We start from the raw sequence: 21,061 nt of genomic DNA, 5'->3' as shown, positions 1-21,061 counted from the left end.
TTATCTAGAAGGAAGGTTTTTTAAATTTTGCATTTGAGTTAAAGCTTAGTTTCCCACCCTAATTCCCACAAAAAGTGTCAGCTATTCTATGGCTCAGAAGTCGGTAGAAGAGCTGGGATGATGATTGTTTTCCCCCTGTGTTTCCACAGTCCCATTTTGTGTTGCAGCCACTACTCAGCAGCTGAAATCAGAATCTTGCAGTGTGGGGATTCATGGGCAAAGAGCCTGCCACTCTGGCAAGTGTGAATTGGAGTCTGATGTGCTACGCTAAAGTTTCACCAATCTTGATTGTTTTATAGACTAAGATTTTTAATTTAGTAAGATGTATAGTATTCTAGTTAACATTTTTCCAGTACACACTCTATAAACATAAATTTGTTTTCATGAGAAGCTACTCTTTTTGTTTACAAATTTCACAAATTACAGAGATGCAGAGACTGCAGTTGCTGGAATCTGGAGCAACAAACTTTCTGCTGGAGGAACTCCAAAGGTTGAGCAGCATCTGTTTGGGGGTGGGTGGGTGGGGTAGGCGAGGAATTGTCAACATTTCAGGTCGAGATCTTGTATCAGGATTCCTGATGCAGGGTTTCAACCTGAAAGGTCAAGAATTCCTCACCTGCCACAAATGCTGCTCGACCCTATGAGTTCCTCCAGCATATTGTTTGTTGCTTCACAAATTGCAGCCTTTATTAATGCTGAAGTGTTTTCTCTTACAATATTACCATAAACCTATGACAAAATGCATTTTTGCTTCATGTGAAACTCTGCAAATTTGGAGTATTAAGTGTTTGCTTTCAGATTTTATTTTATTCAGGCCAACAATTTCTTTGAGTAGTAAAATTCGTATTTATATTTTAATCCTTAAATGTTGTATATTTTTATAACATAGACATTTGTGTGTTTACAGGAAGTAGGTATGCCTGCTGACTATGTGAACAAATTGGCCAGAATGTTTCAGGATATTAAAGTATCTGAAGACCTTAACCAAGTTTTCAAAGAAATGCACAAAAACAATAAGTTGGCCCTTCCAGGTATTACCTTCTTTTGGAAGATGTATTGATTTGAATTAAGAACAGAAAAACAGAATATTAATTGAACGGTGCTGATAAATATTCAAATATCAGCAGTTTTTTTTATTTTAAATTAAAGTGTTTAAAAATACAGAAGTAAAAATGTCTTATTAGATTGAGAAGCAAAAATTTTATTAGTTTTTTTTGCACGTGATATCCAAATAATATGCTTGTAATCCTTCACCCAATTCAGCTGACTCTGTGAATATTAAGATTTTAAATGCTGGTGCCTGGTCAAGAAGCTCAGAGAAAGTATTTGTTTCTCTTCCAACTGAACTTGAAGATCTTATCCCTGAAGTGGAGGAATTTTACAAAAAAAATCACAGTGGTAGAAAGCTGCATTGGCATCACCTCATGTCCAATGGAATTGTAAGTAGAGAATCCTTTTGATAGTAATTGGTTTATTTTCGTCCACATGTACCGAGATACAGTGAAAAACTTAGTTTTGCATACCATCCATGCAGATCATTTCACCACATCGGTACATCGGGGTAATACAAGGGAAAAGCAATAATGGAATGCAGAATGTAGTGTTACAGTTACAGAGAAAGTGCAGTGCAGGCAGATGGTAAGGTGCAAGGCCATGACAAAATAGACCGTGAGGTTGAGTCTATCCTATCATACGAAAGGTCCATTCAAAAGTCTTATAACAGCAGGATAGAAGCTCTCTCCTTGAGCCTGTTGGTACATGCTTTCAGGCTTTTGTATCTTCTGCTCGATGGGAGGGAGGAGAAGAGAGAATGTCTGGGGTTGGAGGGGTTTTTGATTGTTATATTTAACCATGAGCTGGAGTTACCATTTCGGGCAAATTTTGGTTGAAGTCTGATTGTTAACTTTGTTCTTAGAATGTCAAAAAAGATTTTACATTTGTACTTATGAAATAAAATAATGGGTAGCAAGTCTTTAAAAAGCCAGTATTAAAATAATTTGCAGTTTACATTTGGCCAGAATCTGGGTAAAATATCAATTTTTAAAAAAATATTTTCCTTTGAAAATATGGAAGTTATGAAGCTCTATATGTGAGAGTGGTGGTGTATTTTTTTAAGCTTGAATGCTTTATAGATTGATGTTTGTCCCTTTTGCACATTGATCTTGCGTTAAAGCTAGAATTTCACATTACTATTAGTGACTATTGGATGGGTGAACGTGAGGATCAAGCTCGGTTGTGATGTGTCGACGCTTATAGATTGAATCAACTGTCTGGATTACCAGGGAGAATAGCCACTTATGTGAAGCACCAAAGGACACCTGGCAGTGGTGTATTTGAACCCAAACAATGATTGATGCAATCAGCAGAGGAAAAAACCAGTTGGTTATAAGAAAAACAAAATCCTTTTCAGACAGTTGTCCATTGAGTTTTTATTATATGACCTTTAGTGAACTGCTTTTGATGGTTTTATTTTTAGAACAGAAGTAGAGATAACTGGAGAGAATAAATAGTCCAGTTCACATAAAGGTTAATGTTTACCATTAGCCAAACATTTGTGCAGTGATAAGTATTTCAAGTGTTTAAAAGATTTGAAAGTCAGCTGGAAATCAAACTGAGGTTCATGTGCAGTTTTTGATCTCGCTCTACTTTGTGTTGTTTGTAAGAAAAATAAATCTATATTTGATATTCTTTTTAATCCAGAAATGCACAAAATACTGCACAAGCTACATTGCTGCAGAAATAGATTTTTCTGCAATATTGTGCCTGTACTGCAGTGGTGATCTGGGCTATCAGTGCCAGCCGGCTACGTACTCTCTGCCCTTTAACTTTACTCGTGCCCTCTCGCAACCCTCCCACCCCTCTCTCACACCTACCTTTGGTTCTCACAGCAGCTGATTACGATATCATTCTGGGTGTAATGAATTTTAAACAAGTACAAAAACCTTGTACTTAAAGCTGATTCCCTTGCACTGCCTCCAGACTAACATGATTAATAAAATGTCATTAAATACTGCAATTTTGCCTGTCTTGTTCACAGTTCTGCTGTTTTAAAGTATATCCTGCAACTTGGCTTTAATGTAAATACATCATTTTTATTTGATTTAGCATCTTTTTTGCCTTGAAATGGATAAGTAAAAATAAGCTGTATATATCATGTTGTAAGGTAATGGAATTTTTCTTTTGCTTCCTGTACAGATAACTTTCAAAAATGAGGTTGGCCAGTATGATTTAGAGGTAACCACATTTCAATTGGCAGTTCTGTTTGCCTGGAACCAAAGACCAAGAGAAAAGATTAGTTTTGAAAATCTAAAATTAGCAACTGAACTACCAGATGCAGAACTTAGGAGAACATTATGGGTATGTTATATTTTCTTTACAACAACCATACGTCCTTTCACATTTGAGCAAGTAAACTTGTTTGTAATGCCTAAAATAACAGTAGCCTTTTTAGCATACTTGAAAAATATTCTTCACAATAACATAAAGGTAATAAGCACTATGCTATTGAAGCCAGTAAGGATGATCAAATAACTTGTTTGGGGTAGGAATTTGAGGAAGACTCTTGATCACAGATGGGGAGCTTCAAAGATTGAGGCTTGAGCAGCAAAGATACGGGGAGGGATGGAGTAGTAGCAGTGATGACCAAGGTCTTGAACAGTGACTTGTAGTATAGGTACTTTGAAGGTATTGGAAGTTACTGAGGTATTGGAGTATGATTATTCTGGATTTAAACACATAGTTGATCATTTTCATTTTAAGGTTTTGAGCTATTGAAAGTCATTTAATGAGTCTGTGGTGAGTCAGTGATTAGTGAAAGTTAAATATCATTTTGATCTTTTCAGTCTGCAAGTGATATGTTACCACAACAGCCATGCTCTGTAACCTAATGAGTAAAATCTATTCAAAGTGTTTTTTTTGGATTGAATTATTTATCCTTGAATAATATGCAGGTACAACATTAAAGTTCTGTTTTCTTAAGTCTCTTCTCAAATTTCTTACACTTCTCATTTCCTCTTTCCCCATGGCATGCATTTGCTGAGTTCCAATCATCTCTGTTTAGTTTTTTTTTAGAAAGATCTTTTCACCCTGCAAGTTGAATCTGGTTTGGTCTACTTCCCAGTGTTTAATACTTCCCTTAACTGACTCCCAAACATGAATAAACTGTAATTCAAATCTTCGTTTGCTCCTAATCTGGTGATAAACTTTCCTTATCTTTGTGTTCTATTGGGTCCACAAAAACTCTTATTTACAAATTCCTCTGCATCCTTGATCATTTTGCCTTGTCTGTTGATTTCCTGGCTCTCTGATCAAATTTGCTCTTCTGACTTTTCACCTTTTCTTACTTTTGACTTTCTTTCTGGTGTTTATTAATGATTATGGCTTTAAATATCTTGGGTCCTATCTTTTGAAACTCTTTCCTTAAAACCTCTCTGGGGTGTCAAATATTTCTTTGATCATCACCTTGATTCTATTGCTGGCTGTCTTCTCTGTGGGTATATTTTGATATATTTAATAAAAAGAAGAGTTGTTGGCTGTTTCGCCCTTCGTGTCGTTCTGCCATCCAATAAAATCATGGTTGATCTTTTACCTTCATGCCATTTTACTGCACTAAACACAGATCCCCTTAATATCTAAACATCTAACGAACTCTGTCTTGTCGTTTCTTAACTACTTGGCTTCTACAGCCATTTTGGGTAGAAATCCAAAGATTCACTATGCCCTAGCTGAAGAAATTTCTTCTTATCTCTGTCCTGAATGGCTGACATTTTTGAGGCTGTAAACCCTAGTTCTAGATATCCCCACCATCAATTCCACATCTACCCTGTCAAGCTCTGTAAGAATTTTGTACATTTCAGTGAGATCACCTCTTATTCTTTTAAATTCCAGAGGGTATAGGCCCAGACTGCTTATTGTTTCCTGTATGACAAACCTGCCATCACGGGAATCAATCTGGCGAACTTCTGCTGAACTCTCTCAATTGCAAGCATGTCCTTCCTGAGGTAGTGAGACCAGACCTGTATACAGTACTCCAGATGCAGTCTCACCAGGGCTCTATATAATTGGAGCAAGGTGTTTAAAATACTCAAATCCTGCTGTAATGAAGGCTAAAGGCTGGAAAAAAAAATGCAGATGCTGATAATCTGAAATTAAAAACAGAAAATGCTCAAAACACTCAGCAGGTCTGGCAGCATCTGTGAATTAACAAAGAGGAACACAATTAACCAGCCTCTTCATCGGAATATGGAAAGAGGGAAAATAAGTAAGTTATAAATAGCAGTGAAGATAGTTAAGGGATGGGAAGGATGAAGGGAATATCTCTGATAGGGTGAGACCAAATCAGTTAATGAGACAGTTGTACACAGATTATATTTCTTTGGCTGTGTTGTGTTGCTAATAGCAAGATTGTGGGACATGCCCAGCAGCTTGGGCTGTTCTAATGGAGAGAGAAAAATGGAGCCAAAATCACAGTTGGATGACTGGCAGAAATGGCCGGTTCTGATACAGATAGGAAGAGAGAGTTAACTAAACTTGGAGAATTTGATGCTGAGTCCAGAAGACTGGAATGTACCTGAATGGAAGATGAGATGTCCCTCAACTTTGGGCTAATTTGGTTTGCCTCTCTGTATGTAGATTAAAGTCTCTCATGATTTTTGTAACCTTTTCTAATTTCCTGATTGTACTGTGTCCCACGTTACCATTACTGTTTGGGGCCTATATACTCTTGTTGTTCCTTAGCTCCATTCAATCTGATTCTACTTAGTGATTTTCCTGCCTAGTGCCTTTTTCCTGTCCTTTAATATTAGGAGAAGCCCGTTTCCTTTTACATCTTGTCTTTCTCTTGAAGATAATATCCTAGAATATTTAATTCTCAGCTTTGGTCACTTTGCACCCATCTGTCTCTAATAATTAAACAAGGGAGGCCCTTCAGGGTTATGCAGAAGTTTAGGTGGGACAAAAATGAAATTGGGACAGCAAAGAAAGAGCACAAATTATCACTGGTGGCCAAGATTATGGAAAATTACAAAGCTTGCTTTTAAGCTTATTAAAGACAAAAGAGTAACCAGCATAAGAGAAGGGCCCTAAATGGCCATCTCTGCATGGAAGCAGCGAATGTAGATGTGGTCCTCATTGAATAATTCTCATCAGTATTCACTAAGGACCGATGACAGATGGAATTTAATTTGTGTGAGGTAGTACACTTTAGAAGTTCAAATTCTGGTCGGACATACAGAGTAAATGGAAGGTACCTTAGGAGCATTGATAAATGGAGAGACCTTGGGTTGCAAGTCCATAGGTCCCTTTAAAGTAAAGGCATAGGTGGATGGGGTAGTGAAAAGGTATTTGGTGTGCTTGCCTTCATAGATTGAGGCATTCAGTATAAGATGGGATATCATGTTGCAGTTGTACAAGACATTGGTAGTCTGAACTTGGTGTAGGAAGGATGCGATAGCAATAGAGTGTGCAGAAGAGATTCGTCAGGATGGTGCCTAGAATGGAGGGCTGTATTAATAAGGAGAGATGGGATAGGGTGGGTTTATTCTCACTGGAACATTGAAAGCTGAGGGGTGACCTTCCAGAGATTATAAAATAATGAGGGGCGTAGATAGGAGAGAGAGAATCTTTTTCCCAGGGCAGCAGCGTATAGAACTAGAGGGAGCAGATTTAAGGTAAGAGGGGCGAAATTTAAAGGAGATCTAAGGAGTACTGTTTTCCACACGGTGGTGAATATATCTGGAATGAGCTGTCAGAGGAGATAGTGGGGGACAGGTACAATTACAACATTTAAAAGGCATTTGGACAGGTACTTGAAATGGAGACATGAATGATAAATGGAGGGCTATGTGGGAGGGAAGGGTTAGATAGATATTAGAACAGGATAAAATGTCGGCACAACATCGTGGGCCAAAGGGCCTGTACTGTGCTGTAATGTTCTATGAAAAGAGTAGAGGGATACTGACCTAATGTGGGTAAATGGAATTAGAGTAGATAGGCATCACAGTCGGCATGGCGAAGGTGAGCTGTAGAGGCCTATTTCTCTGCTGTACGTTTGTAGTTGGAGAATTCAGGGAGGGGGATGATGACATTCCAGAATAATTTGCCATGAAAAGGAGGAGCTATTAGATGTGGGATAAATATCCAGGGTCTAATGAGATACATCTCAGGTTGTTATAGGAAGCAAGAGCAGAGATCGTTGGGGTCCTGACAGATATTTAAATCTTTGTTGGCCACAGCTGAAGTTCCAGATGACTGGAGGAAAGCAAATGTGGTATCTTTATTCAAGAAGGGCAACAAGGATAAGTCAGTTGTTATAGGCTTATGAGTCTCATATCAATGGTAGGGAAATTATTGGAAAAATATTCTGAGACAGGATTAATTTACAATTGGAAAGGCAGGGAATAATCAAAGATGGTCAGTGTGGCTTTGTTAGGGTGAGATCCTGTCTGACCAATTTGATTGAATTTTTCAGAGAGATGATAAAAATGTATTGGGGGGCAGTGTAGTTGATGTGGTCTGTGTGGACTTCGATAAGGTCTTTGACAAGGTCCCATACGAGCACATGGAATCCAAGATAAGTTTGCAAATTGCATCCAAAATTGACTTGGTAATAGGAGGCAGAGGGTGATGATGGAGGGTTGTTATTGTAATTGGAAGCTTGTTTCCAGTGGTGTGCCGCAGAGACTGGTGCTGGGTACTGTTATGTCTGATTTATAAGTGAACGTAGGAGGTACGATTAGTCAGTTAGCAGATGATATGAAAATTGGTGGTGTTGATCATGAGGAGGATAGCTGTAGGGTACAGGATGGTATTAATTGGTTGGTAAGATGAGTAGTGCAAAGGCAGATGGAATTTAATCCTGAAAAGTGCATGATGATTCACCATGGGAGATCGATTAAAGTTGGGACATGCACGAGGGAGAAATGAAGACAGAGGGAGCTTGGTGTACAAGTCCAAAAATCCCTGAAGGTGGCAGCACAGATGGATAAGATGCTGATGAAGACATACAGGATAGTTTCTGCTTTTGGACAGGGCATAGAATATAAGAGCAGTGTGATTATGATCCAACTTTGTAAAACATTGGTTAGGACATAGCTAGACTACTGTGTACACTTCTGATCACCACAGTATAGAAACTACATTGCACTGGAGTAGGTGCAGATATTTATCAGGATGTTGCTTGGGACGGAGCATTTCAATTATGAGGAGAGACTGGTGGCTGGGTTTGTTTTCCTTGGATCAGAGGAGGTTGAGGCTGTCCTGATGGCAGTCATGTTGGAGCTGTATAAAACTTTGATTAAGCCACACTTGGAGTATTGTGTGCAGTTCTGTTTGCCCCATTACAGGAAGGAGGTGGAAGCTTTGGAAAGAGTGCAGAAGAGGTTTACCAGGATGCTGCCTGATCAGAGGGTATGAACTACAAGGAGAAGTTGGACAAACTTGGGTTGTTTTCTCGAGCATCAGAGTCTGAAGGGAGATCTGATAGAAGTTCGTAGGAAGTCAGAATCCTTTCCCCAGGACAGAAATGTCAAATACTAGAGGATATGCACCTCGGGTGAGAGGGGGACAGTTTAAAGGAGATGTGTGGGGTAAGTTTTTCAACTGAATGGTAGGTGCCTGGAACAGGCTAGCTGGGAGAAGTGATGGAAGCAGATATGATAGTGGTGCTTAAGAGGCTGTTAGACATGTCAATATGCAGGGAATGAAGGAGTATGAATTACGTTCAGGCAGAAGAGATTTTGTTTAATTCGGCAACTTGTTCAGCCCAGACATTGTGGGCTGAAGGGCCTGTTCCTGTGCTGCACTGTTCTATGTTCATTATGTTCAGGTGTACAAAATTATGAAAGGCATAGCTAGGGTAGGTAGTAAGATATTTTTCCCCATAGCAGAGGTGTCTAAAACCAGCAGGCATAGGTTTAGGGCAAGAGGTTTAGAAAGGATCTGAGTAAGAATTTTTTAATGCAGAGGATGGTTGGCATCTTGGAATGCACTGTCTGGGTAGTGGAGGCAGTTACTTTGACAACACTTCAGGTGTATCTACTTAAAGCACTTGAATCATCATGGAAAGGAAGGCTTGGTCCAAGTGCTTGTAAGTGGGATTAGTATAGATGGATACTTGATGGTTGGCGTGGACATGGTGGGCCAAAGGGCCTGTTTCTCTGCTGTATGACTTTTTCTCTTTGAGCCGTTAATTCTGGATGCTACAGATAAAGAGCCTTAAGTTTTGTCAGTATCATTTTTGCCATTAAAGATACTATGTATGCATTTGTTTTTTGGTCTTCCTGTCAAATAAATATAATGCATTGGAATAATCAAGCTTACTAGTTCTGATTTGGTTTCAAAAGTCTCTTGTAGCTTTTCCAAAATTGAAACGTCAGGTTTTACTCCATGAACCTCAAGTCAGCTCGCCCAAAGACTTTACTGAAGGCACACTTTTCTCAGTGAACCAGGACTTCTCTTTAATGTAAGTATTAAAACCTAGTTTAAGTGAAGATATTTAAATATTAAGATAAGGTTGAAGAAACAATTTAGCTTTTATTTAATTGTTTACTACTACCTTGGTTTTTCTTGGCTTTTTAAAATAGTCTTAAAGTGCCAGAGAATGTTTTTGACATATCTAGAGAAGTGTAATCAAGTAAACTTCTGAGATAGGAAAGCTATATCAGAGAAGCCAGTGTATAAGGCAGTCTGTTGTATCATCTCAAGCAAATAGGTACATATCCAGCATTATGGAACATGGCTATTAGAAAACAGCAGTACAGTTTGGAGGAACATTTTACTGCTTTTAATTTGGGAGAGAGCAAGAGGTAAAAGAAACGAAGTAACAATTTGGCAGATTAGTTAGGAAACATTTATTCAACAGTATTTGCATATGCAGTGAACAATGAAGCTTAATGCTAATACTGGATAAGTATGTCTAGCATTAGTGTTTTTTTTCTATAATTCATTAAATTATTTTGGTGTGGAATAAGCCAGAAAGTTGATTGAAATATAAGAAGGTTGAAGTGAATCACTAAAACAAATAAAGAAGTTTGTAGGTGTATTACAAGGATGTTATGCAAAGTAATGATCATTCTGGTAAAAGGTGTTGGTCCAGATAGGCCGTCCGAGTTATGAACACCTGACTTATGGACACCCATACATATGAACAAGCTCCCATTAATGTTATTAAATTCAAAAATCTGACATGCGTGCATAAGTTAGCAATCACTTCTATTGATGTTTGTGAAATGAAACTTTAAGTAACGTAACATCCACTGATCCTTCAAGGCCATTGAAACTAGCCATTGAGTGTGGGACATCTTGATTCTGTATCATTTGTAACTAGGCAGAGGAAAACAATAAATAAATGTTCATGTTAATTGGGCCTCATTAACACCATTCATTACAATACTATGGAGGTATGGTTACGATATCAAGTGATTTTGTGTATTTTCTGACTTATGGACAGAATCAACATGGGTGTCTATAAAAACAGAACCTGTTGGTAACCCAGGGGTGGCCTGTAACAATAAAAAATGATTTCAAAACTGTAAAAATAAGATAGAAAGTAGTTCCCATAGTATGCTATTTTTTCTGAGTGTTTATTCAGAAATGTATAAGAAACTACCTTCTATCTGCTGTTCTTCCAAAGAGTGTTTGCTGTCAAAATCCCAAACAGTGCAAAATAATTGAATCCTCAATCTGGATACCTTTTGTACCCAAGAAGGAGAACCATTTGTGAGGAGTCATATTATATTGGAAAACAGTTAATTTGCAAAAGATAATAAACAATGCAGTTGCAATTGGTCATAAAATAAGTACTGTAAAATAATAACTTTACCAAGATAATAAATTTAGTGAAGAAAGATTATGTATGATTTATTGAAAAAGTGACATGGGATACAATCTGCAAAACCTAAAAGTATAGCAAGCTTTGGCTTCCTAAAAACGTTGCATAAAAAATTCGCACAAAAGACTGGTGGCCTGATTGGTGCTAGAATTTCTTGTTTTTCTAATTTTATATAAAAATTTAGACATTGAAGCTCAATACTAATTGGTCAAATATAAGGATGTCTATTTCTTTAGGGAGGAGGAGAGAATCAGATTAATCTGAGACTGTGGACCAAAATTTACAATATTTAATCTGTTATTGCATTACATAACTTTTGTATTTAATGGTGTCAAGGCACCCAAGGGTAAATGTGGAAAAGGGGGAATTAAGAAAAGATTTTGCCTGAAAAAAGTACAAATTAGAGAAAATAATCGTGGAACTGTATAGTGTTCTGTTCAAACTACATCTTGAATGCTGTCTAATTTTGATCAAGTGTTCGTGGTCAGTTCTGGTCATCAAGAGAGCTTGGTTCATGTGTTAAAAGGACTTTGGACCTAAAGTAAAGACTGGTGCAATTCTGCATTACCTTTCTTGAATAGATATGACTCGGGGCAATTTGTGGAGTTATTTAAGACAGTTTAGAAAGATGGAGTCTGTAACACTGCAAACTAAAGAGTGACAGAAAATAAGGAACAAGTTTTATCTAATGAAAAAATGATATTACGAATGGACATTTCTACGTGGAATTAATTATTATTTAGATTTGTTTCCTAGTCTTGCACCAGGAGCATGCTTTAGACTTTTGCTGTTTGACTTTTGTTACATGTTTCTGGCACATGACCTTTAGTGAATTCTAATTTTTAAAGAAATTCTTCTGGTTCATCCTTGATTTATACTTTACTTTCTTTATGCCATCCTGTTCAGGTGGTTATTAACCAGGTTGGGGATTAGGTGGCTGGGGAGAGAAGGTTTGGTGGTGGTAATGCTGTGGAATGGTTTTCCACCACATTGGATTTCAGTTGTGAGGAAATAGAAATCCTTGCCATGATGAGACCTTGAGTTTATTCAAGGCCTTGAAAGTTGTGAGTTATGTGAATTACTTTTTAAAACTTGAAAATACATCTCTTTTGCAGTGCTATTCGCCAAAGAGTTAATTAATTCACATTTTTAATCAGATTTTGCAAGTTTAAAAAAAATTACATATAATATCAGAAGCCCTCTTCAAAAAAGAAAACTTCAAGAGCTCTATTTCAATAGCATGCATTTATCTCTTGTAGCAAGAACAGCAAAGTTCAGAAGAGGGGAAAGATTAATTTAATCGGAAGATTACAACTAACAACAGAAAGAATGAGAGAAGAAGAAAATGAAGGAATAGTTCAACTGAGAATATTACGAACACAGGTATAGTTCAGTGAATATAACTACAGTATATCTGTGATCAACTTAAGATTCATATGTTAAAATGTGAATGGTAATTTTCAGCACTCACCAGGAGCCTTGCCATTAGCAATGCATGCTGGAAATTTAGGTTAGCACACTGTGATATACTGACAATTTTAATTAATTGTATGCATTGAGGACCCTGGTGTTTCTGGTGGTTGAATAACTTTCAGAACTCTGATACTGGCCATTTGGGCAAGGTCTTTGAGTTGCATTGTCAACACAAAAGCATAATCTGGGGGGAAACTTTCCATTAGGCAGTTGTTTTTCCTTTATGGCACCATGATATTTTTACCTTCTCAAAGCTTGACCAGGTGCTTTTTAAGATATGGATTTATATACATCATTTTCCACATTGATATCCGAGCTTGGATATTTTGGAAAGTGACTGAGCTGATTCCATGTCATTTGGGGTTGGGGTTGAGTTTGGGAAAGAATACACTATTCCATATTGGTATTGAAAGGCACCTCCATCTGGATTTGTATGTGTGCCCTAATTCAAGCATGACAAGGCTGAAAGGAGGAGAAAATGTAAAATAATTAGTCCACAGTTGTGAATGTTCTCATTACCATAACATGAGTGAGAGGGCATGGCTCCTTCACTTGATCTGGTCAAATACAACTATGAGAAAACAGTATGTGCTTGTTCATTCATGTGGTTAAATTATCTCACAATGGAAATCTCATACCATTCCCTAATAGCACAACAGAAATCAAAATTATACGAAAGGGGAACCATAAAGGCAAGGCACTTTAGAAAGAGAAATGCATTATTTTCCATACTTTTTCTGCATTGTACTATTTTGAAATCATCTTCCTATGTTTTTCTATTAAATTAATTTTGCATTCTCCAAAGTGAATTCTGCTTTTATTACAAATCTGTTTAGATTATGTTTTTAGACAGTTTTTTTAAACAATTCTTGAATTGGACATACTTAATGCAATCTCAAAATCTCCCTGGTAATTTACACATATGCTTGAGTTTTACTGAGGTTCTTCGCATTAAATTCTTGTAAGACAACCATTGAAAATATTTTTCTGATAGATTTGAGTAAACGAATTCATCAGATTTGTCTAAAGTGAATACATAAGCAGGAATTTATAGAGTTACACAGCACGGAAACAGGCCCTTTGGCCAACTGGTCTGTGCTGACCAAAATGTCTCATCTAGGTTGGTCCCATTTGCCAGTGTTTAGCTCATAACCTTCTAAAACCTTTCCAATCCATGTACCTGTCCAACTGTCTTTTAAAAGTTGTTATTGTACCTGCCTCAACCACTTCCTCTGGCAGCTCATTCCACATACATACCATACTTCGTGTTTTTTTAAAAAAAAGTTGCCTCTCAAGTTCCTATTAAATCTTTCCCCTCTCACAAACCTATGCCCTCTAGTTCTTGATTCCCCAACCCTGGGGAAAAATACTGAGTGTCTTCACCCTATCTATGCCCCTTGTGATTTTATACATCTCTATAAAATCACTTCTCAGTTTCCTATACTCCAAGAAGTCCTAGCCTGTCCAACATCTCCCTATAACTCAGTCCCTCAAGTCCTAGCAACTTCCTTGTATGTCTTTTTGCACTCATTCCTGTTTAATAACATCTTTCCTATAGCAGGGCGACCAATACTGAACACAATAGTCCAAATGTGGCCTCATTAGCATCCTAAACAACCGCACTATGATCTCCCAACTTTTATATTCAATGCCCTGACTGATGAAGGCCAGTGTGTCAAAAGTCATCTTCACCACCTTGTCTACCTGTGACTCAGCTTTCAGTGAACAATGTACTTGTACTCTAAGGTCCTTCTGTTATTCAACACTCCCCAGGGCCCTATCATAAACTATGAAAGTTCTACCTGGATTTGACTTTCCAAAATGCAATACCTCACACTTAGCTGAATTAAATGCCATTTGCTATTCCTTAGCCCATTTACTTAGCTGATCAAGATCCCCCTGTAATTCTTGATAACCTTCATTGTCCACTATACCATCTATTTTAGTGTCGTCTGCAAACTTATTAACCATGCCTTGTACATTCTTACCCAAATCGTTGATATAGATGACAAACAACAGTGGGCCTAGCACCGACCCCTGAGGCACACCACTTGTCACAGACCTCCAGTCCGAGAAACAACTTTCCACTATCACCCTCTGCTTTTTACCATCAAGCTAATTGTGTATCCAATTAGCCAGCTCTCCCTGGATCCCATGTGAACTAACCTTCCAGAGCAGCCTATCAAAGGACTTACGTCGTATCAAAGGACTTACTGACGTCCATATAAACCATGTCTACCACCCTGCCTTGATCACATCATCAAAAAAACTTATCAAATTCAGAAGACATGATCTCCCACACACAAAGCTATGTTGACTATCCCCAAACAACCTGTCTTTCCAGTTGCATGTATATCTTATCCCTCAGAATCCTCTCCAGTAACTTGCCTACCACAGAAGTTAGACTTACTGCTCTGTAGTTCTCAAACATTGTAATGGTTTGCCCTCTGTGTGGCTCTTCATCAAGCCAATTAGAAAAAAAGACCATTGTCCTTTTGACATGACATCAGTTCCAGTGTGAAGATTCTTAACTTCCCACTACATGTGACAACAGTGCTTTTCAAATAAGTGTACAGATCTGATTTTTAGCTAGATGCAAGATTGTTATCCACTTTTGGTGAAATGATACGATTACTCCCCACATTGTCTACTAAATGCTAATCATAGTCCTGGCTAAAATTCAGAAGTTGTACTGATTCAGGAAATTCAAATTAAACAGGCAAAAATTGGCCAAGACTTCCAGGAAAATGAAAGGTTCAATATTTGCTCACTGACTGGGATTTTACTTTTCCTCACATAACAAATCAGCTGGAGGTTGCAATGAAATGGTGAAGCTCTTTACTAGTTTTATCTATGTTGGTATCAGATTCTGAGAAGTGCTTGTGCTAGGAACACATGCTTATTGGCCTTGAGCAGCATCCCCACTTAGAATATGTATATTATATTAGAAGTGAAGATTATTTTAATGACTCTCTTTAACCCATGAAGTAAAACTAGCTTCTTGCCTGATTTTATACACACTTCAGATTTGTGAATTTAAATGCAGTTGGAATCGCTATAGTGTTGGTGCCACTGTTTTTTAGATGCATTGAGAAATACAGATGATGTTGGCCTATTCCATTTGTTAGGATGGATCTTGTTTTCCATTTGCGGGATGTAACTATTTCTGCCAAAGCCAGTATTTACCCCCTATCATCTAAACTGAGCAGCTTGCTAGGTCAATTCAGAGCACAGTTAAAAGGATGTAGTTCAGACCTAGTAAGCATAGCAGGTTTACTTGTAAATGACATTGGTGAATGAGGTGGGCTATTATTATCGCTATTACTGATACTTCCTTAAAATTCTAAAACTTAAATTATTTTGTTTACCCAGCTGCTATGATGGGATTCAAATTTGCCTCTGGATTACTAGTCCCATAATTTAACCACTAATTAACCATACTGTATCAAAGCCAAAGACTGTGTATATAAAGACTAGCAATGTTCTTCTGTGAGCCGTTATGCTTCCTTTCTTCTGTTGCTCCCACAAAAAATAGATTATTAGGCTGCAAAAGCAAAATATTGTAGATGCTGAATAACTGAAATAAAAACAATATCAGAAATACTGGGGCAACAACAGTGGAAAGAGAAATGGTTAACATTTCAGCATGTTGACCTTTCCAACAGTGATGGTTATTCATCACAATTTTTGTAATCTTAATATGTGCAAAATAGCTGCTGTTTAAAAATGATAACTGCACTTCGGTTATTCTATTTGCATGATATCTTGGAAGGCTTAAATATGATCAGGTACAATGAATGAAGGTTTATTCATCAACCTGATGCTTGTTTGAATTTGTAGTAACTACTACATGTTAGTGTTTTGCGTAGTGTTTTCTGAATTCAGTTATTTTGCCATCTTCAAGGTATATGAGATTTTTAAGTGGAATATTAAGTTTTGTAGATAGCCTAGAAGAAAATTATTTAGATTATATGCTGCATGCTTGTTTAATTGCCTGAATAAACCGTGACCACGTTTTCCTAACTTTTAAACCATTTTCAGTCTTAAGAACGGGGAAATACCAGAAGCTATTATGTATGAAATTGATGTATAAGATTCTGATTCCCTTTTGCTTTAATTTCTAGGAAGCAATCATACAAATCATGAAGATGCGGAAAAAAATCACAAATGCTCAGCTGCAGACAGAACTTGTAGAAATACTGAAAAATATGTTTTTGCCACAGAAAAAAATGATCAAGGAACAAATTGAATGGCTGATAGAGCACAAATATATTAGAAGGGATGAGTCGGACATAAACACTTTCATTTATATGGCATAAATGACTGCAAAAGAGAACTATGCCAGAAATTGGAATGAGTCCTTTGTCTTTGCAGACTTTGAAAGAGGTAGCTGAAGAGTGACTACAGCTCAAAAATTTATTCAGTTGAATTATTAAGTTCCTGCCTTACTGTACCACAGATGAACAATATTTACCAGTTTCATCCACTTAGCATTTACCTGCCTTTGTGTAGTTCACTTTTGACAGCATGCTGTTTTGTGGGAGTACTGAATTCATTGGAGCCTGCTATGCTTTCTTGGTAACTTTGGCCCTATTTTCACTTGTTCTGTATAAGAGTTAAATATAGTTTTTTTCCAGAAACACTTAAACCAGTGAATATAGGACTTTAAATTTACATGCACTGGGAAAATACTTGAGTCATTTTGTATTACAAAGAAAAATTGTGTTAGGAGCAGCAGTTTCACTTTTCTGACAATACTAGGTGGTGTCATTTAATACAGACTGACCTGAAAATATTTTTTTTTAAATCCTGTTGCACACTTGAAATGTTTAATATTACTCTGGCTATAGTGGTTCACAAATGAGCTTAGCTGATATGTTAATATTAGAAGGATTTGTCCACCTTTGAATAATTATTTAGCTGTTTGCAACCTAAATTTTAAGGTTGCCTCTCACTCAAGCGGGTCAAAGTCTGCCACAGTTGGGATGAATTTTCCTTTCTCTACTGCTCCAAAGGTGTACCTTTTAGAAAAGATTTGATCATGTTTGGTGCAGAGGAGTGGAATGGATGTAAAGCTGTATTTGGAAATATCCCTAAAGGTCTATTGGACAAAGAAACAATCCATTACAGCAGCAAGCCATATAGACCATAAAAAAAACAGGTTTTATTCGCAGTTCATGCAATTACATTTTCTTAATGAGTACCAGTTGCTGCACATGGCCTGGGATCACTCATTGTTCTGAGACAACCTCATTAACCGTTTGAATTTTTTTTTCACCAGTGTAAGTGGTTAAAAATGTAGTTTTAAAATATTGGTTTATGGTTTTCTGGACTGGGGAGTGAGAAAATGAGCCCGCATTGCTGTTCCTGAGTGCTGTCAATTGTACAAAGATAAGAAAAGACCATGGGTGGCCAGGATTCAGCTCTGTCGCTTGCTCGCACATGAAGATATGTATTTAGGTGAAGAACTATGCTGCCAGCTCCAGTGGAACTGTATCTCACCAGGAGTCTATGCGTTTGGGAGAGAGACGAGATGCAATTTGGAGTTGAACAAGCTGTATTTCATTTTATGTTCTGTGTTCAATTCTACTGATTGGCAATGTATGTAGCCTACCTTTACCCCATTTCTTTCCTGGAGATCAATTCAAGATGAAAAGTTTGAAGGAATCTGAGGAAAGTCAATGGGGTGGGGGAGAGAGAGAGAGCAGAAATCAGAACAGACTAAATGTACATCTTTTATTACTGATGGCTGTTTATATGTAAACATGTAACTGTTGCTGAGATTTGTTGGATTCTGAGGTGGCTGAAAACTTTTGCTCAGTTTACTTGCAGTGATGGTCCAGTACTTGAACCAGCTTCTAAATTGTCATGATATTCCAGGAAAATTTGGTATCCTCTATTTCCTTTAAAATTTTAGTATTTTGGCCACCATCCTAAGATGTGTGCATACAATGCTCAACTTTTTCTTAAATCTTCAGTGCCCCACAAATATTGCTGACATTGCTTATTATATAACTTTGTTTAGGGCTTCAGTTGTATTGGTAGTTTAAACTTTTATTCAGTTGGATAGCATTTTTAATTATTGGTGTAGATTCCATGTCCAGACCGCATCTTAACCTGATCTATTTCTTCAGGAATTGTTTTGCTCAACATGGTGCAGTGGGAAGAGTCAAAGTGGACTGTTTTATAAGGGCCTTTGCTGCTGAGTTGGCTGATGAGCAATATTGTCTGGAATGTTCTTGACTGATAAACTGAGCCTAAAGTCAGATATTTCATATGGATTGAGAGTGTGGGAGGAGAGGCAGATTGTGCAGTTCTATTGAAGGTTTTATTGCATTAATACAGCAATTAGGTACGTAGGGTTCATGTTAGTACATTTTGGAAGTGGGGGAAAATTTTCAACTCTACTAACGTTGACTCATATCTTCAAAGATTATTTTTTTTTCCCCATGTGCCAGATTCTCCATGGTCAGCTGTGACTTTTGACTCAGAACATATGCACTTTCAGCATTTTTTTTTAAATGCCAGTGAACCAGTGAGGATGCAAATCCATGATGTCACATTTTGAATAACATAACCTGTGTCACTAGACAATAATGCAAATTTATATTAAGTACTAATTGACTGTCTTCCAGTGTTTTGGGTGAACTTGTCCAATGAATAAGTGCAACAGGCTATTGTTGGATTGTTTTAAGTTAGTTGATATGAGCCTCAAATATCCTATACTGAAGGGAAAATAAACCAGGAATCCTGCTTATTGATCCTGGCCATTTCTGTTGGGAATGTGCATTATTTGTATGAATGGTGATAAAGACAGAAGTGGACTCAGCACCAACTAGATTTGAGTGGCCTGTCTCTTGTGAAAATTCAAAAATGAATTATGAATACTTAGGTGAGGCAACTAATATCCATGGAATCATATTGCACTGAAAATTCAATGACTTTAAAGGGAGTGTAGAAAATTGCAAGAAAGATAATTATTAGTTGAGTCTAAAATTACTGCAGTTTGTGAAGGGCACTGATGATTATACACATGGCATGTATGCATAAGGGAGTTTGGGGGAGTAATTTCTGTTCCCCTCCTGCAAATCTTAAATCCCAAATTTCTATAGAGTGGTAGAATTTGATTGTCTTATTTTCAGGTTGGGTTTTTTTTAAGAAACACCTAAGCATGCTCCCCTTTCAAAGGGTGCATTATTACATGAAAAATGAATTCTATGTAGATGCAATAAATGTGTATAGGGATCATGGATTCTCATTTTGAGATGTATCCAATCCTTTGCACTGAGGTAAGCAAACTACACACCTGGAAAAATAAGCATAGTTGGAGTGAGGGAGATCAAAGTATGAGGACAATACTTGACAATTTTGTTGGTCCCAGTATTTGCATGGTAATGTTGCTGGATGGATACTGGAAAATTTTACATGTAAAGACTTGGTTCTTCAATGCTGCCCCAGTACCAAATGTGGCTAAATCAGGGTCTAATTCTGGATTTAATCACAATGATCTGGGAGGAGGAGCTGAATAAATATTTTAATAAAAAGGAAAATTAATCTGATTATGTGGCCAGATTATTGTGATTTTAATACAGAGTAAATTGGCATACACAAACAAATTGCCTGCCCTGAAAACCCCTGAAATGGCATGTGGATGTGGTTTCACTTCATTAAACAAAGATGTGTTATGGATCTTGTTGCAACACTGCCTGGTAGAAAAAAAACATTGGAATATTAGAATTTTATTCAAATGGAATAAGAATTTTTTTATATGGAATTAGTCAACAATTTAGAATTGTGTGACTTAATAGAAATTGTTTTATTGAAATCTGCAATTTAATGGTAATAGATATTAAAGTTACATTTTTAAGTCTTCCATTTTTGTCCACAGAATCTTTAATTTTAGTATTTTTAAACGCCCCATATCTGCTCAGACCTGTTATTTTTATTCCCAGAAGTGATGATGTGGTGTAATTTGACATTTTCCCCATAAAAATAAAATTCAAGACATGATGATTGTAACTTGTATAACTTTAAAAATTAGTAATAGTATACATTATTGAATAACTAGTTAAAATGTCAAGTCCTTTATAGCACCCTCAAAGCCATCTTTTTAAAAAGTACAAAAACTGCAGTGAAAACTTAGAACTGAGTTTTATCATTATGTTGAGAATTAGATTTCTTTATTCATTTGAGCAAGTTTATCATACATAAAATACTCAAACTTGGATTTGCATGGATGATTTTTCATGTAGGATTGTGTTGAGGTCACCAATAAATTGTACACATTTGTACCCTAGTTATACATAAGCTGTTTCATATTTTACATATCATTGCAAGATGCTGAAGATTTGGAAGCCTTCCTGTAATATACACTAAAGCCTGGAGTGTTGTGCAAAGTTACATTGATAGGTTTGATTATCTACAATTAATATTTGCAAGTTAAATGTGTGCCACTACATACCAAGGTTATGATGCTGTACAATTCTGAATGGTAGCAGTTTCTACATAGCAGCCTGATCAAACTATTTTGATGTACTACATTATTTTTTGAATTTTTATTTTTTAAGTTGCATAATTTATTTTCCAGCAAAATAAAAGTGCAATATAAAGCCTTCATGTGTATTTTATATAATTAGTTATGTAATTTTAAGAGATGAGTGCATTGGGAAATAGATTTTAAGTATCAAACCCTTTAAACAAGTAGAATAATAGTAAATTAATTTTGTTAAAGGTTTGATTTTTATTTCTATAGTTTGCCTT

General features: G+C 36.8%; 1 protein-coding gene across 2 annotated transcripts in view; it reads left to right on the top strand.

Annotated features, from left to right (window-relative positions):
• Window positions 1-20,913, top strand: part of LOC127575880 (cullin-5) — a 62,305-nt gene extending 41,392 nt beyond the window's left edge. The window contains exons 14-19 of one of the 2 annotated variants that reach the window (XM_052026087.1): window positions 908-1,031; window positions 1,264-1,439; window positions 3,196-3,357; window positions 9,342-9,460; window positions 12,088-12,211; window positions 16,426-20,913. In XM_052026087.1, coding sequence (XP_051882047.1) covers window positions 908-1,031; window positions 1,264-1,439; window positions 3,196-3,357; window positions 9,342-9,460; window positions 12,088-12,211; window positions 16,426-16,620 — 900 coding nt within the window. In that variant the 3' untranslated portion in view covers window positions 16,621-20,913. The remainder of the gene's footprint in view (window positions 1-907; window positions 1,032-1,263; window positions 1,440-3,195; window positions 3,358-9,341; window positions 9,461-12,087; window positions 12,212-16,425) is intronic. The other variant, XM_052026088.1, reaches the window with a different exon arrangement.
• Window positions 20,914-21,061: the final 148 nt, after the last annotated feature.

This window comes from Pristis pectinata, chromosome 11, assembly GCF_009764475.1.
Source record: "Pristis pectinata isolate sPriPec2 chromosome 11, sPriPec2.1.pri, whole genome shotgun sequence".
Classification (NCBI taxonomy): domain Eukaryota; kingdom Metazoa; phylum Chordata; class Chondrichthyes; order Rhinopristiformes; family Pristidae; genus Pristis; species Pristis pectinata.
The sequence above is the reverse complement of the archived record's forward strand: the minus strand, read 5'-3'. Positions and strand labels throughout refer to the sequence as shown.